The following is an 18,997-nucleotide window of genomic DNA, read 5'->3' on the forward strand; positions in this document are numbered from 1 at the left end:
AAATGACAGCGAAAGTTTTCCACTCAGCTTCGCCGGGTGAAGGGTTGCTCGTAAATCGACGGCAGGTGCTTTCAAAGTTTTTAACAGACGAACTTATTGAATGCGTAATCCTCTTTTATTACTTTCGTGTTATAAAAGGTCTAGGTAATTGTCCGGCGGCGCCCTCCGCCAATTGATTATTAATCTCTACTTATTTTCTCTCTCTTATTTTCACTTCTCTATTTTTATCAGCTGACAATGGAACTGGAAAGTTTTTCGCTAAGGTTCGAATTTTAAACAGAGGTATATTTAACCGCGTATTTTACATTTATTTAGAAAGAGTACATTATTGGAAATACCCGTAGATCTAGACAACCTACCTCATGGGTGGATTTTGTGATCAAGAAGTAAGGTGAAATCTAATATATAAAATTCTCGTGTCACGGTGTTCGAACTTGAACTCCTCTGAAACGGCTTGTCTGATTTTTACCAAATTTAATATGCGTATTCAGTAGGTCTGAGAATCGGCTACTATCTATTTTCTATACCCCTAAGTGATAAAGGTTGTTCACACTTAAAATTTTTTTTTTCAACAAAATTTTTTGTTTTTATTTTTTTATGATACAGCATACAAGAATACATACAACCATAAATTTTCACCCCTCTACGATCAACCCTTATTTTTTATTTGTAAATTAAAATATCAATTTTTTTTTGCAAAACAACGTTTGCGGGATTAGCTAGTTGTCATATAAAATTCCCGGGCATTAGGAGGGCCGGTACTTTTTTATCTTATATTGGTAGGACTGTTTATAACATTTGCCAAGAATCTGTTTATCAAAAGCTGGAATATCATGTTTTTATATAAATAAGAACATTACTATTTAGTAATACACCAGATGATTGGTTAGAAGTTTAAAAGCTGCAAAAACTGAATGTATAAATAATTTGCCTGCAAATATTTTATAGTTTTTACATACATTTCCAATCAACATGTATAAAGTTATTACCATGACATATATTGCGATTAAAAAGTGAGATGAAATAGTAATTTTAAACTCCGGGACATTAAGAAGACATGTAGGTTTTTTCCAAGGTTGGTAGAACTGTCTATAACATTTTCCAAGCATCTGTTTGTCAAAAGTTTGAATATTATTCGACTCAACCTACACCATTTTGAATTTTTTGTGTCTTATGCGTCAAGTGTCGATTATTCGGTGTCATACTGTATTTATCCTTTGCACCTTTTTTACCAAAAACTGTACTGATATCGTTCCTAGTGCCCCGAGGTAAGTCAGTTCGTTCAAGCTGATCTACCTTTTATAATGACATTAAGAAATCTAATTATTATATAAACATTAGTATTAATATATAAACATTAGTAGAAAGATAATTTTTGAATGCTGGTAATTGTTCTTATTGGAAGTTTATGAGACCGATTTCTGCCTAGCCATGGACGTCCTATGGCTAATTTATATTTTCTTTGTAAGTAAAAACTGATTAATACTACGTATTATAATTTTACGTTATAAAAATTTGAACAAAAAGAATAATTTGAACGTAGTTTATTCTCTCTTCATTTTTGCGTTCAAATCATTGGAAAACGTTTACCTCACCTGTCGTTCGCTTTGTTTGTCGGGGGGGCAACCGGGTGGCGATTGGGGGGGATAGCGGAAAAATGAGCGAGCGGTCCAATCAATGGGGGGGAATAAGAAAAAAACGATCGGATTCGCATCACGTGCGAACGTCCGGCAAAAAAATGTAGGTGTTTCCCTCCGCCCGTGTGTGTTTGCGAAATTACGGCCGCCGCGGCTGTTTTGGTCCGGACTTTTATTGATGTGTCCGGTTATTTGGTTTTGTTCGAGCGTTTAACGCGGATGCGAATCGTTGTTAACGGAACTAATATAAGAGAGGCCTCCGGCATTTTTTTCTCTATTGTAATAATCATAGATATACAACATATTTAGTATAGTTGGAAAAACTACAAAGGGTTAAATGTATAGTTTGTCAACAAAATGTTTTAAAGTTATTAGATCTATTTCCGATCGTTTTATGTAAAGTGATGCTTTTGAAATATGTTATATTAAATTAAACTCACACGTACAAATTCTGCAGGGCCAGATAGTAAAAAATAATTAATTTTTATAGTTAGTAATACGCATTTTAAAAGGTTTTATTTTTATGTTATTCTTTTTTTGTAATGATTGATTTTTGGATGGAGTGTTCATCACATTGATTTACAGAAAATGAGCTATATATCGACCTATTTAAAGTCTTTACGTATGTAACAAATAATCCGATACATGAATGTTATTGGTTTCAAATTATAAGACAGTTTTTTTTTTAATTATAAAGGAATTGGAAAGATGTACAATGTAAATACTATGGTTAAAATGATTAATTTTAGCTGTATTAAAAGGTACAGTTGAGATTCTAGAATATGTTTAAAGACACGGCGGTCGGATTTGCATTTGGGAGGTCCGTCGCGACTGCTAGCGGTGTAGAGCGGCGATGTGTAGCTGCAATTCTCAAAGGATAAAATTTTAATTAAAACCCTCTCCATTGGAGTTATTACTCTGGCCGGATTCAAAGTTCCGTGGAGTCGCTGATATTTGCGCCCTCGTTTAGTATTCTATCCGCGCCGGCAAGTAATACTAGCCGTCTTAGTGCTTTAAAACGTTGGACCTTTTTTAAAAGAATTACACCCTTAGACTGGACCTCTATTTAGAACTGTTCATATCATTTCACACTTTTAGTCTACTGTCTTAGTGCTTTAAAATGATAGACCTTTTAATAAAGAATTATTAAACATGTAGACTGGACCTTGTTTTAAAATTATTTGTTGACGCAACAACTAGCATATACTACAGATTTCTGCTTGCTACAAAACTAGTAGCGTTCTTATTTATATATTTTTCTCTATCTAACACCTTGCAGAAACGCTACGTGTGGTTGCAAAGTAGTGATTAAAGATAAAAGAAAATTATTTATTCAAAATTGGAACTTTTAACAGAACTGTTATTGATTGTCAACTTATTATTATCATTTTTTAAACTTATTTTGACTCCACTCTCCTTCGCAAGATGTTACAGTTATGGTGCAGAAGCAAAGAGAATATCTACAGCCTTTCTTTCTAAATCCTTTTATAAAGTTTAACAATACAGATTTCTACATATATACTTAATCAGATACAGCCTAAATTAAATCAAAATAACATCATCAATGCCAAGGATTCTTGTAATTTAAATATTCGTTTATTGAATAATAAGCTTTTTCCATCAATTTACGTTTGGAATTTTGTAAATGGTAGTCCAATTACGTTTCGCGGAATTTAATTGAATTAACAATTTATTACTAATGAATTAGAAACTTTTTGCAGTCGAAACTTTGGTACAGACAGTTTTTTTCGATACCTAGTCAATACACTATGGATATGATATGTAAACGTACAAAATGATATTACAAATATATTGTGGGACTTTGGGAAAATATTATTTGATTGTGATTGCTTGTATAAATAAAGTTAGTTCTAGGATTCGTTAACATAGTTCGAAATTCAATATGCACTTTGCACTCGAGTTTTACTTTTAACTTTAAGAAACAATCATTTAAATATTCGTATTATTTTCGCTATTAGGTCATTTATAGAGGTCACTTATTTACATCCAAATATGTGAAGACTTTATTTATTCATGTTGTAGTCACTTTAAAATCATTAATGATATAAACTATACTTTAACTAAAATACACGGTTATGAGGGTTCAAAACGGTTTTGATCTGGGCAGAAACCACAACAGACCTTTTTTTTGTTATCTCTCACGAGTCTTTGTTCCAGCTCAAAGACACCTACTATAAGGCATAGCCCCCCTTCCAAAGTTATCTATAGGGGGATAATACACAATAGCAACGCTTGGCAAGCGAATTGACAATTGCATATCAAAACTTGTTTGTAAGTGGCAATTCTATATAATTAATGCACAAAGTGTGATTTATATAAGATTTTATTCCTGGAATCGAATCCGCGACTTACTATCACAAGTCTCGGTCTTCTACCGCTGGTAACCAGTGCTATAGTATCCTTAAATGATCTACTTAATAAAGAAGTAAGAGTAATTCTTTCCTATGCTTTATTAACAATTAATCATTGACACTGTAGTAAGAATTTTTTACTAGTTTTAAGAAAAGGACTAATATTTAACCACTTCCGCACATGCAGTAGTAGTCGTACAACAAAGTGCGCCGCTCGTCAGCCCGCTGATAAATGCGTATGCGGCAAACAATGCGAATCATACAAATGCCATCGCCAAATCACTCAACACGTGTTTCACCCCTCCACGGGGCATCTTCAGGAGTTTTGTTACACCGATTAGTGCCAAACACAGAGTCACTAATGCAGCAGGCTGGCGGGCGGTGTACTTTGTTGCACGACTACTACTGCATGTACGGAAGTGGCTAAATATTGGTCCTTTTCTTATTTAAGATGGACTTCCGCAAGGTAACGCCTGATTCCATTAAATAAATAAGATTGTATTCCGGGAATCGAAACCGCGACCTGATGATCCCCAATCTTAGTCTTCTACCTATGGGCTACCTGGGAGTAATCTATCTAAAGATATTCACAAAAGAGAACCTTGTGTTTGTTTTATAGTCTATAGTAAGGTATAATAAATCAGTTTCTAATGATCCTTTATGTACTTCGGTGTTTTAGTAGGCCGTATGGAAGCCACGATCGTGTTTTGAAGTGATGAATTCCTTAGTAAAATAAAAAAAAATTAAGACTAATTGAAGGTGAGTCCAGTGGTTTTGTGTACAACTAGACGTAGGGAACACGATAAGCAAGTGCAGGCGTGTCGTAGTGCGTTCACCTGCGTCGGACGGCGCCGCGGAAATCGGAAACAAATCATTTGCTCCCCTGAGTCCGATATAAGGGCCCGGTCGCACTGTGAGTTTCAACAATTGATTTTATTTCGATCCGTAAAAAAATGATTTTGTCAGTAGATAAGAAAGTAATTTGTAAACATTTGTATGTTTAGATATGATTGTTGTAAGATTGGTGTTCCAAAAAAAATTGCGATATTTATACATTTATTTGACAATTGTACTTTAAAATTAAATCATAAAAGACAGCTATACTTGTAAGCTATAACATATATTTTTACGTTAGTAAATTATTAAGCCTATAGACACTTACTGTAAAGCATAGACCTCTCTTAAAGGTCTAGATTTGACTATGATGTTGGACCACCTAACAGGGGGCCTACGCCACGTCTACCTCCATGCATCTAAGTTCGCCATTATGTATTTAAGTTTTCAGACTTCAAAAAATTTAATTAATTAGGCTAAGATAAAACTAATTCATTCAAAATTGGAACTTTTATCAGCACCGTTATTGAACGTCAACTTTTTTTAACTCTATTTTATATCTGTCTCTACTCTACTTCGCAAGTTGTTATAGTTGTGGAGAAGAAGCAGAAAAAATCTTATAACAACAAATCTTTTATAAAAAGAATTAACAATATTGAAAATTAATATAGATTTTAAGAAAGACTGGTAAAAATCGATGAAACTGTTAAAGGAACATCGAAATATTAAATTAAATTGGGTCTCTCGTGATACTCTATGCTTTTAATGTTCAAGTGATCATTATCAATGACCCAAAGACGAAAATGGTATGAAATAATAAATGGAATATTTTTACTGTGTTATATTTATGAGTGGCGTTCAAACCGTCAAGTGCGGTCCGCCCTATCGATATAAAAGCTCGTCACGTAGCTCATGGCAGAAGGTAGAGCGGCCAATAAAAATGTATAGAGGGATTTGTACGGGGAATAAAGTCGGCGGTCGCCGAAACATCGACAATTACTCCATTTTTATCGATTGACAACTTTTCACGCACTATGAAACACTATCGTGGAATACTTAGATTAGTTAGATTTATTCTTCTACTTTTTTCATCTGATAGAGGCATACTGCAAGGAATAGGCCTCTCCAAGGATCAACGATGATCGGTCTTGATCGCGTCTACCTGCTCGTGGTCGCCACTCAACAACCTGTCGAACTCAATGACCATCGGCTGCATGAGCGATGCGCTCCGCCCACTGTCAGGTAACCTTCGTTCTTCTGCGGATCTTCTCCTTTCTGATTCTCGCAGCAATACTCAGAGCATAGCCATCTTCATTGCTTTCTGAATGTCTTTGAGCGTTATAAGGCCTGGTCAAAAATCTTCGTCTTTAAACATTGCAGTATTTTGGACAAGAAGTTTCGAAGATTCTCGAACGGTGCCCACCACTGGATATGGTTGCAAACACTCATTGTAACAATAGAACCAAGTTTTGTCATCTGTAACATGTCAAATTTCGAGAATTGACAAGATTACATGTATCATGGTGGTATTTAAATGTCATTTTGTTAAATTCACAACACTGTTACGTAATTTTTAATTAGCTATATTTTTCTTAAAATAGACGACACAATGGTGATATGTGAAATGATTACAAAGGCGTTCTATTATCGAATTTAAAAATAATTTTATAGTTGCAATTATATTTTCTAGTCAGTTCTAAAAACTTTCAGTTTTATTTACGTAATTTATAATGCTAAGAATATATTACATACATACATACATACTTACACATACTATCTTTATTATATATATTTTGATATGATTATAATGAAACGACATTTTGAAAGTTTCAGATAATTGTCGAACTAATCCGCTTCGATTTATTGTATTTATTGTTTATGTGAATTACAAGGTAAATATATATTAATTCAGTTGTACATTTTTGCTTTGTCGGCTTTCCGTGACGTCAGATTAAGGGGGGGTTGTGTTCGTTAGGGGCATGAGCGCTCAGGTGATGCGGCGTCCAATTTACAGGATTATTTATTTAATCGTATAGCGGACTCGTGTCGTATTAATTCACCCTAAACAATACAGAGCCGATGTAACATCCGTTCATTAAGAGCATTTAAAAATAATAATAAAGGAGAAGTCTATGTCCAGAAGTGGAAATAGAAATGTCCAGAAGTGGGAAATCTTACGACTGAATTGATGATAATGATCAAGTAACGTGAGTGCTTGTGATGAAGATCTACGACCAACGCGTGTTACCAATGATGACTTGGTGACGCGGCGTTTGTACATTGTGTCTTAATCTAGGCTTTTTATACGGTATTGTAAATAAATAAAAATAACTTACTTAGGCAAGTGGTTTGGCAAGTTAGCTACGAAGTGAACAAAACGAATTGCAACATAATATATATATATATATATATATATATACTGTTATTCGCTATATATATGTATATATATATATATATATATATATATATATATATACTGTTATTCGCTATATATATATATATATATATATATATAGCGAATAACTTCCACCTACAAGGTGAACAGACTGATGAATTTGATGTTAATATCGTAGAAAGATGCTGTACGCAGGCTTATAACTGGTCCTATTGGAAATCTATAAATAAGGTCTATGTCCAGCTGTGGGCGCCCTACCCAATAATGACGATGATGTGATATTTTTCAAAATTTGCCACATTTAATTATGAAAGAAATAACTTAACTCAACTCAACCAAACTCAACTCAACTCATATGTACGAAATATTTACGATTGTATTTGATTGGTACAGAAAAGTATGATAGAGTCTTATTAATTCACAGTATCAGTCTCGAAGAAGAATGCGCGCAGGAGGAACATTTTTAAATTAAGAACTGTTTTGATATCTATAGTCATAAGCCAGATGTTTCCTCTTACGTGCGATCACTTCTCTCTTCTTATTTAATTAATTTTGATGTGGTCTGATCTTTATGCAATGTCATATAAACTTTTAATTTTGTCACCTATAAAGGAACACAACAGAACCTTTATTTATACGGTAACATTGAATTTAATTTTAATTAACGTGTACTGCAAGTGCACCTGAATAAAATAATAAATGATTGGTTTATTGTTGTTTAATTGCATGCTAAAATCTCAACAGGCAGACATCTAACATGACTCTTTAGTTTCAGCCTACGCTAAAAACGCATCTCTTGGCTAAAAATTACATAAGATGGTTCTAGATGAGTATGAGAGCGTTTTTCAGGGCAGCAGCGGAAAAGATCATTAAATAAATATCTATTTTGTGAACAACCTACGCTTTTACAATACTGCTCTCATATAATGTTTCTAAATTATGTAGTAAAGTGACCAAGACTAGCTTTGGGTTTGCAAACCTTGAGAGAGGAGACCATTGTGATTCTTCACCTACCTAAAAGAATATCCAACCAATGAACACGTTACTGTGATATATTTTATCATCATCATCCTAATGTCAACCAGTTGATGCTCAAAGCAAGATATGAACCTCCCACAAAGATCGACATGATGATCAGTATGCTCTACCCGCATCTAACGACATTTCTTGACCTTGATAATATCGTTCGTCTACCTAGTAAGGGTCTACCTACATTGTCTACCGTGGTCATGATTTGGGCAACCTTTCGGTTCCAATGTGCAACATCCACTGCAACCGCAGACGAGCAATTCTTCGAACTCCTTCCGTGATGTGAATTCTCTGTAATGTTTGGTTTAAAGCCAGCAAAAGTAAATTTAGTGGGTAGGATTTCCACAACCCAATCTTCTCCCCAGACAGAGTAACTTCTGCACAAAAGATTTGCAAATAAAAAAGCAGTCAATCAAAACACGTAAAACTAATGTATAAATCATATTGAATGCCATTGAACTCGCATTATCACAATAATAACTGCTATAGAGGTATAATGATTCGACATTTTGAAGGTATTCCATTTTCAAAACCTTATCAATCAGCTGAGTCGGATTCGAAGGGCTGATCTTATAAACCAAATTAACTTTTCCACCTTCAATATTCTTATGTTTATTAAAATAAGGTGGAAATTTCCGTGGCAAAAGCAGTTTATACTTGGCGCTTGGTTGTCAGTACAATTCGGTATGAATAGCCAAGTTGAATCAATCAACGTCTCCGCAATATCTTCGTATCCTCGATCCCTGATGCGGGCGGATAATCCATGCACCTTGAAAGGTGCCACGGTTATCATTGTATGTATTTTTGGTTTGGCAAGTTATACAGGGTGATTGGTTATGTGTCAAAGCATGAAATGAATGAATGTATATCTATCAGTCACATAATTTATGGTTCACCCGGCCTAAAAAGAGTTTCCGAAATTCCTATTAATACATTTTAAAATTAATTACTTTCTGTTCCTATTTACTTTGCTCTGCTCTATCGTATTCTAATAAAAAAGTGATATATAATCAGAGTGATCACTTTATACAGGTTGATTGGAATTGGGTACTAAGACTTTAACGAGTTTTTATTATAGTTGGACGCGGTCAACTGATAAAGCAATGGTAATGGACAAAATAAACTGGACGGAGTTGGTAAAAATGAAGCTATCCAGAAGAAGAAAGGTGAAATATTTATTGGAATCAGGCGTTATTTTGCCGAAGTCCATCCTAAGTAAAAAAAGGACCAATATATAGCTACTTCCGCTATGTAGCAGTAGTCGTGAAATAAAGTGCGCTATATATGCGCATGCGATAATCCACAGAGTCTGTGTTTGGCACTAATCGGTGTAACATAACTCCTGAAGATGCCCCGTGGAGTGGTGAAAAACGTGTTGAGTGATTTAACGGTGGCAGTTGTGTAATTCGCATTGTTTGCTGCATGGGCATTTATCAGCGGACTCGTGGGCGGTGCACTTTGTTGCACGACTACCACTGCATGTGCGGAAGTGGCTAAATTTTGGTCCTTTTCTTACTTAGAAAGATGAAAGTTAATACACCGAAAAAACGATAATAAATTGTTGTGTCAAGTAAGGGTAAAGGGCTCGCTTTAAACCAACTTGATGATGTGAGAAAAAATCACGCTGTGAGTGTAGGTTGAAGTGGCAAAAAGAAATACATAAAGCGTGCATATGACCGATGGTGGTTTAAAATTCTGAACATTCAACGACGGATGGACAAACGTCCTTGTTCAGTATTTAATGGAATCAGGCGTTACCTTGCGGAAGTCCATCCTAAGTAAGAAAAGGACCAATATTTAACCACTTCCGCACATGCAGTAGTAGTCGTGCAACAAAGTGCACCGTCCACCCGCTGATAAATGCGTATGCGGCAAACAATGCGAATTACACAACTGCCACCGTTAAATCACTCAACACGTGTTTCATCCCGCCACGGGGCATCTTCAGGAGTTATGTTACACCGATTAGTGTCAAACACAGAGTCCTTGTTCAGGTCGTGGGAAGACGCTGAATGAAGGCGTCATCATGCCGGTCTTATAGGAACTCTAAAGAAAAAGCCATTTTAATTTGATTTATGGTCTTGACGAACGGAGATCATATCTAATTGTTTAGGGAGAATTTATACCACCGCAGTGAATGTTCTGCGACCGAAATTATGATGAAGACTTTACTTAAAAACTTTTAAGTGAACATGCTTGGCAGAAACCATCTTTAAATCAACCACAACAAATGAACAGCATCGACATTGCAACACAAACTAACCACGATTCTTCAGCATCTAGTTAATCCAGGCAGATGTAATTAGATCACACGCTCATTCCGCCACCGACCGAAGCAAGTCTGTCGCAGCCTACTGAATTATTCATGACGCGATAAGCACTGCCTCAGGTAAAGTTTCTTAGATACACTTGTTTACATTTCATCTAATTGTTCCTTTAACACCTCGGAATGTTTTCCAATGTACCTATATTACTTTTTAGATATAAATAGATTTGTTTGTTTATTTATTAAAAAGTGTTATATAACAAATACAGAGTTCATAGACATTGGCCAAACCATACAGCTATTCAGCTCAATGAACAAAGGTCCACTGGTGCTTTTAGGTTCTCCTGTGGAGACCATCCACTAGTAAGACAGGCACCAGTAAGGCAGTACAGAGTGGTGTACAACCACAAGGTGAGCAGACGATATTGTTAAAGTAGTTAGAGGAAGCAGGATGGAGGACTCTTCCAACTGGTCGTATTATTTTAATGGCTTCCGTTATGGAGGTTTCTCTTTCTCCTATTTTATTTTTTGATCATGGATATATTTACAATAATTTTTTCACATACTTTCCTATTTTCAACCACTATCTCTTATCTTTCACAATTTCTCTCTTTCTTCCTTCTTCCATTACCGATCCTATTGGACTTCTATTGGGAGGCCCATGTCAAGTTGAAAACTTATGAAAATGATGATGGTGATGATAGTATTTTTAAGGTAACTTAACATCAATGTAGAAGTAAAAGGCGGTTTTATCGTATTCGAACTTTTTTGGTACAGGAAAACTGAAAGAATTTTTTTTAAATATAGACCACTGTTGACTGATCCGGTATTTAAGATACGATATTGATACGTGTAAAGAATGATGATATAGCTACTAATGTAACATTAACTGATGATATCTACTTCTTATTTTTAGCCGATGCTGTGATGACTGGTCCAGCGCTGTCCGTTTCCAGAACATTTTGTTATTTTAACTGTCTTCGTTCCACCTGGTGAGGAACCTACCCACGCTACCAGCTCGTGGTCGACAATAGAGAACCTTTCGGACCCAATGGCCATCGATTCGACGAGCGATGTGCCTTATCTACTGCCACTTCAGATGAGCAATTTTTCGAGAGTTGGTGATCTTGGTTCTTTTGCAGATCTCTTTATTTCTGATACGATGGTATATAACTAACACAGTTTATAATATCATTTAAATATTGCTATTTATAGATATGGCAGATTATATTTACGTAGAAATAATCACAAACGTAGGTAGAAGTTGTCGCGAAAATTTAAAGGTTAACAGACGAACTTGGATACTTCTGTCCACGATTTCCCGGAAAGATAACACGGAAACGTATTTTATTACGTCTCCCAAAGTCTTTCAGTGGAGTGATCATCAAAACTTTCGTGAAACTCGGGGAAAATTTTAAAAAGAAGTATGCTCAATTAATTAAACATGAAGTATAAAAATCTGCAGACGAATAAGAGGAAAAAGTAGCGGTCAATGTAAAACAGAAAGGTTATTGTAATTGAATCGATTGGTTTCCGCGAGACTGAAGCTGTTAGGTCCTCAAACGGGGCCCGGACATCTCGCCGCAATATAAATGTAAATGTACTGGAGGTGTGGTCAAAGATTATGAGATTTGTAGACTAGCAAATAAGTAGAAAAAGTTTTTAATTTTTATATACGTACAACTTATTTTTTTGTACACCTTCATATCTCTACCGTTGTACCTTTACAGTGCCAGAGACTATTTATATATAAAATATTTTTTTTTTGCTTTTTTTACGTGTAGAGCAATGGTCTATGCCATAAAGAATTGTAATTGCCTGGCACTGGCAGTAAAATTATGCACTCAAATAAGGTCGAATGGTAGTAAAACTACTTTCTCAGATTCCCTAAGGTATACCACCACCAGACACTATTGAAAACCAGTTTTTGGATAGTAAAAACTAATATCTCTAATGATGACTATTGCCATATCATTAAAGATATAGATAATTTGGTTTTTAGGTTAAAAGAATGTATTTTCATAAAATTTATACATATTGGGGGGACCGGAAAGTAATGTCGTTTTTGCTGACATGTTTTACAGAAAAACTGATTAATTTTTACCGCTCAGGCATTAAAATTTGTGTACTAGACGGCAAAAGGTTGTAGATAACGAAGGTGAATATATTGTTGATGAGAAATAAAAACTTGTTAAAAAGTTAGCCTTGTTAATTTAACTTAAGAAAGGAACATTACTTTCTTGTCTCTCTAATAGGTACTTAAAATAAGAAATATTATATTATATTCCTTGTTTTAGTCCATTGACACCCACAGAAATTTTTAGGCCTCTTTCAAAGATACATATGGGAGGATATACCATAATCATCATCGCTTAATATCAGGCAGGACAGACGTCAAATGTTTCGCACATAAAGGGAAAAAAAACCTATATTTCAACAGTGGGACACAAGACTGAGATTGTCGCGGACTCTTCACGGATCACGACGTGTTTGAGACTTTTTTGGTAATGACTTTATTATAAGGCAGATTCTATGAAATTGAGCTCTTCTAGAGTTATTCATATGACGTATATAAATAATCTATAAATTGATAAATGGAAAATAATTTTTATTAATGTCTCTCTGAGGCCAGTTGAAAATAACATTTATTCATTTCGTGTCCAGTCTACCTTACATCTACTAATCTATGACGACACATGTCCGCGAGTTACGTTCAGAATCACGAGAGATCTCATGCATAAAGGAAGTTGGCCTCGCCGCGCGCCGCCACCTGCCTGCCGTCCGACTGAATATTTCATCACCACTCGACTTCCGAACATCCTGTATATTTTATACGCTAGCCTATAGATTGCATGTGAGTTTTCAATAGTAAGTAATTTTCAATTAAATAAATTAAAAAAAAAAACGACGGTGCGACGCCTCTTGTATTGTTTTGACTAATTGATATTTATTCGGTTTACGAGGAAATTTGTGAAAATTTTCTAGCTGAATCGATATGAGAGAGAGAGAGATCGGTTAATAAATGAATAAATGAAATAAATGTTTCGGTTGGCGCGCCGAGAGACTTAAGCGAGCAAGAGGAGATAAAAGACTACCAGGGCGATCACATACTTTCTGGTCTGATCAAGTGAAATTAATAAATGAATTTTCCATTGTTACAGCCGTGCGGAAAGTATAGGATAGGATAGTATGGAAGAAACTTGTCTTCGATTTTGTTAAGCCGTTTGAAGACCGGCAAAACCTTCAGTACAAATAGGTTAGAATGGAAAGTACTTCTAGTCAAAAGTCTTCGATTCCGTCAAGGCGTTTGAAGACTGACAAGATCTTCAGTACTGATAGCATAGTATGGAAAATGCTTTTCTTTGATTCCATTAAGCTGTTAGAACACAGACAAAACCTTCCGTACTGTTAGGATAGTATGGAATGTGCTTTCCTTTGATTCCGTCAAGCTGTAGAAGACAGACAAGACCTTAAGTACTTTTAGGATAGTTTGGAAAGTGCTTTTCTTTGATTCCGTCAAGCTGTTAGAACACAGACAAAACCTTCCGTACTGTTAGGTTAGTATGGAAAGTGCTTTTTATTTATTCCGTCAAGCTGTACAAGACAGACAAGACCCTAAGTACTTTTAGGATAGTATAGAAAGAACTTGTTTTCAATTCTTTCAAAGCGTGGGGAAACGTATCCGACCTTCTGTAACGAAGGGATGATTAAGGTTTTATTAATGTAGGCTTTGTTTAATTATGAAGAATTTGTGATATTTGTGTGTTGCTTTAAATGAGGTAATTTATTTTAAATTTATTTACCTTTAAACATATTTTAGAATATCTACTGTGCCTTTTATAACCGCTAAAATTAATAATTTTAACCATAGCATTTACAGAGTGTGTGAGTACAATATACCATAATTAAAAAATAAATTCTTGAAATAGGTCGATTAATGGCTAATTAGGCTTTGTACTGATGTTAGCTTTTGACCTATCCCATTTCTTCAAAATAATAAATAAATGTAACATATTTCATAGCGTAATCACTATTATTACTTTTAATACTAGAGCAATTGAAAATAGGTTGATAATTTGCGGACAAATGTGCTATAAAAACACCTCTCAAAGCTTAAATTTTTACAACTATATCCAATCAACGTATGTGCGTTATCATATATCTTAGAGTTGATGAATTATTAATTATAAATTTATATAAAATCTCATCGGTACAAGAAAGAAAATGAACCCCGCTAAGACATTTTAAAGTTTCAAACCTTGTTTTTAATTCGAACGCCGTCCCAGACCCCACCTGACCCGAGGAACTTCTGCCCACTTTTAATAAATACTTTATTCGATCGTCCAACTTTGTGAGTTTCCATGATTTTTATATTGCAAAGTTTCTTGCCCATTACCTATGCATTGTATCTCCGAGGCGCCGTATATACTTGTTACGTTTTATGTTCGGAATGAGATGTCTGTTCGTCGAAGTTTTCTTGAACTTTATTTTTGTTTGTAATTTTATATATTCATTTGTTTTATATATTTTTTTATATCACTGTTAATATTATTTTAATCTCAAATATTTTTGGGACACGTTCTTTTAACAAAATGCAAACAAGTGTGATGTAGTTACCTATATCAAAACGATTTCATCTAAATAACTAGCTTCCTGAACAAACTTCAAACAGTTTAAATGTGTTCATGATTAACAAGATTTATTTATTAATTTAGTACACTGCAAATTTTAAGACTAAAATAACTTTTTTTATTTTGATTGACGTGAAATATATAACTTGGAATGAGTGTTATAATATATGCTGTTGTTTGTATGACACTTATTAAATATAACACGTTGGATGCAGGCTGCTTCCTATTGGTCCTATAAGAAAACTATGGAGAAGGCTTTTGTCCAGCTGTGGAAGTCATAAATGACCATCAATAAATTAGTATAAAAAATTGTTTTGAAAACGAATGTTTTATATTCTATTGACATATTCAAGATTGCGTTCGCTGGATGCTAGCAGTACAAGACAGGTCATCGTGGCGATCATTGGTTGAGGCCTATCCGTGCACGTGGGACGATTGAAATGAATATAATAGTTAAAGATTAAAAGGAGTATTGTATTTTTTAATTTGGCCCTCGTTTTTAGAAACCTCTCGTTTTCCCTACAAGTAGAATAGGGACTTTGTTTGATTTATGGCGTTTTCAATTAACCAATTCGACCAATGCTTATTATGTCGCATTGCGTCATCTTTTATTCCTATGTCTCCAAGATGGGGCAGATGGCGTCCACAGTACATCGCCATCCTGAGCGGTCTTGAGCCTCGCGCTTTACTTCGCTCCACGTCATTCCAACTGCCTTTGGGCGGCTACGGCTTCACCTTCGTAGTAGTCGCGTAGCGAAGTAGTAATTTATTCAGATGACACATGGGCGGTAAAAATTTCTAAATTTCACTCCGCCCCCTGATCTGGCCTAAGTACCTTACTTTTTATAATTTCTCTTTCTTCTTTCCCTTTCTTATTTCCTTTTTTAGTAGACTGTATATCTTATTTTCAGGTCCTGAACTTCTGTTCTAATTGTCGAGATTTTCACGTTTTTGTATATATATGCCAATTTCAGGCGATCTGGATACAGTTGTGATCTTTCCATTCATCATTATTTTAAAAGCTTTCTCAGTACTCTCGATTACGTGGAACGGAGTATGGATGATGAGCTTCTCGAACCGTGTCGTCTGTTACGAAGACGTGACTTGTATTTGCAAGATCTTTAAAAATTGCGAAGTGTTTATATATTCAAAAGATATGTAGGTTGTCCACAGATTGAATGTTTTTTTCATTTTACTTTCTTCTTTCATGCTTCTTAAGTTCTTTTATGATTCTTCTATCTCTCCTCACAATATCTCTCATTCTTATCATTTCTTTCAAACATCGTCGTCCATCCCTCGTCTCCATTCCCATGTTGTTACTTATTTTATTATGACAGTACATTATCATTACTTAACCTATTTTCTAGTTTAATTTCTTTCTCGTAAAAAGAGTATGGAAAGTTGATGGTATATCTTCAGTAATTTTAGAGGCGATACTAGAACGGTTATAGGCTCTGACAAGGTTATCAGCAATAGGTTAGACTAAACATCGCGAACAGGCGCAGAGCGTGCTCATCTGAAATGAATCTTTTAATATCGGCAGCGTCGGGCAGAGCTCAAATATTGGTAGCACACGTAACAAAAGGTCGATCGCTTTATTGAAATCCGCAGTTCGGAGCTCGCTCGGCCCGATCATACCTAATAACGCCGCCATTCGCTAACTATGGAGTCGGCTTTGTTATAAATCCTTAATTAACGCTTATTAACAACATAGAAGAGATGTTCTCGGATCTCAGCTGCGAGTTACAATTAGAGATGAGAATATTTGTAATACCTGTCCCTGACGTAGTTCGAAACTTATTCTCTGAAGTGGCTGAGGGCGGGTATCATTGCATTTGGTTTCCGAGTGGCAAACATTGTATTATAATTATAATATGTATTAAACCTTATTTATTATAAGTATATATATTATATACATATGTATGTATGTTTAAGTATGTATACCCATGTATGTTTATGTTCGTTTGTTTGTAAATATGTATTTTTTGTACACGTAAACTACCCATTATTAGTACTTCTATATTTTCCATAGTATGGTTGTCTGTAAGAGATTGCCTTGTGTGATAAGACCGCCCATTGTACTCTTTTGTAAATTATTATAAAACTTATTAAATGTATCTTAACGTGTACAATAAAGAATATTAAATAAATAAATAAAACGAACACAAGCCGGTAGAAAAGTTGTAGACACGCCCCAAGATGTAGTCAAGTTGCTGAATGAGCATCGGCTATTTTGGCTATTTTACGATAGGAGTACACCTTGCAGTGAACTTCTATCATCTGATACGATGACGGTGATGAATATCATGATATGCACTGATCAGCAGGAGTCCAGGCATCCAGCGTCTTCTGGTCTTAACAAAGTCGTCTGGACGCCATGATTGGACGTTTTACGCTGCGATCGCCGGTTTGTGATCCCCACTCAATTTTAAGTCCAAAGTGGTCGTCTGTTCTATGCGCTATATAGTTCATTGCTTTATTCAGCTTGCCAGTTATTGGTATATTTTATTTACAGTCACTTTAAATCTTTACCCTAGAATGGCAGAGACCTGGTACTACTTGATTATAGTTTTTATTTCTTTCTTAATTTCCTTTTTACTATATCAAATTAAATCTAGCTCTTATGATTGTTATATGTGGATTTTAATTTTAATGTTATAACTATACATGCATGCCATCTATAAGGTTTATAGATTTAGCATGATGGCTTGCTTGCCTTGTTGTTTTCTGCTGTTTCATTTGTCTCCTTATTTTTTCAGCCGATGAACGCCCAGAGCAAGGTATAGGCCACCCCCCAAAGATTGCTTTAATGCTCGATGCCGCGCCGCCCGTATCCAGCGACCCTTGTCACGTATACCAGCTCGCGGTCTTCATTCTTTCGGCCCCATCAACATTGTAAAAGGTATCAAATACAAAAAGAAATGTGATTGAAAATGTTTCTTCCTTAACACGTTCACTGTGGCTTGAGGCCGATTCAGCCTCATGGTAGACTTTGCACTGGTGCGGCGCGTAAAACTCGTGTTTTCTCTCTAGTGCGGCGGCTGTTTACACTCAACCGTATGAGATATGACAAAGGCAAATATAGCTTTCTTTAGGTCTGCGAAGCATTGACTCAATATTGTAAAAAAAATGATTGAAACATGAGGCAGAAAAGGCCTCAACCGCATTACTAGGAAGTTCAGCTTGAGGCTGATTCGACCTCAGCCGCACCAGCTGAAAGTTCTTCAAAATTGGGCCTGCAGTGAACGTGTTAACTTAAAAATACTCAATGAAAAATCTTTTTTGGACACCGTGATTTATTAAGATAGTTAGGTAAGACTATAAAAGACGCGAAAGGTATCTATGATAGGCAATGGTCAAACTAGTCTGTTATAATAAATATAAATATTCCATCTCCACAGTTAGCAAGCCGTCGACTTATCGTTAGAAAAAAAGTAACATGGGTACCAGGAAATGAAACAAAGGTGGGAGGCGGTGTCATCGGCGCTGGCGGCGCTCATCGCGGCCCCGACGGGGAACACCCGCAATATCGAACATTTGCTTTCAAATTACAGAAACACCAGCCAGTTAGCAATCAGCTACCGACACGCCTAAACATACCTTTTTATACATAAATACAATATTTATTTAAAGCAAATTTACTGTGAAAAGGAAAATTAAAACATGACGTCTTAATTCAAGTGAAAAAATTTAAATATTCTAATTAAAAATAATTACTTTGATCATATTTTTAATTCGTGTTACTAAGCATTCCTCTACCTCTTAATAAGCCGATTGTAAAAGCTTTAAAAACATAGCAGACATTTGTACTAATTTTAAAAAAAAGTTACAAT

General features: G+C 35.3%; 1 protein-coding gene across 1 annotated transcript in view; it reads left to right on the forward strand.

Annotated features, from left to right (window-relative positions):
• Nucleotides 1–5,981: 5,981 nt before the first annotated feature.
• Nucleotides 5,982–18,997, forward strand: part of LOC137931859 (sodium channel protein Nach-like) — a 77,585-nt gene continuing 64,569 nt past the window's right edge. Inside the window, exon 1 of the mRNA XM_068775370.1 lies at nucleotides 5,982–6,085. Coding sequence (XP_068631471.1) covers nucleotides 5,982–6,085 — 104 coding nt within the window. The remainder of the gene's footprint in view (nucleotides 6,086–18,997) is intronic.

Source organism: Battus philenor, unplaced genomic scaffold (genome assembly GCF_028537555.1).
Source record: "Battus philenor isolate CCGP_79_NKW_IND1 unplaced genomic scaffold, ilBatPhil1.0.hap1 SCAF_8, whole genome shotgun sequence".
In the NCBI taxonomy this organism is placed as follows: domain Eukaryota; kingdom Metazoa; phylum Arthropoda; class Insecta; order Lepidoptera; family Papilionidae; genus Battus; species Battus philenor.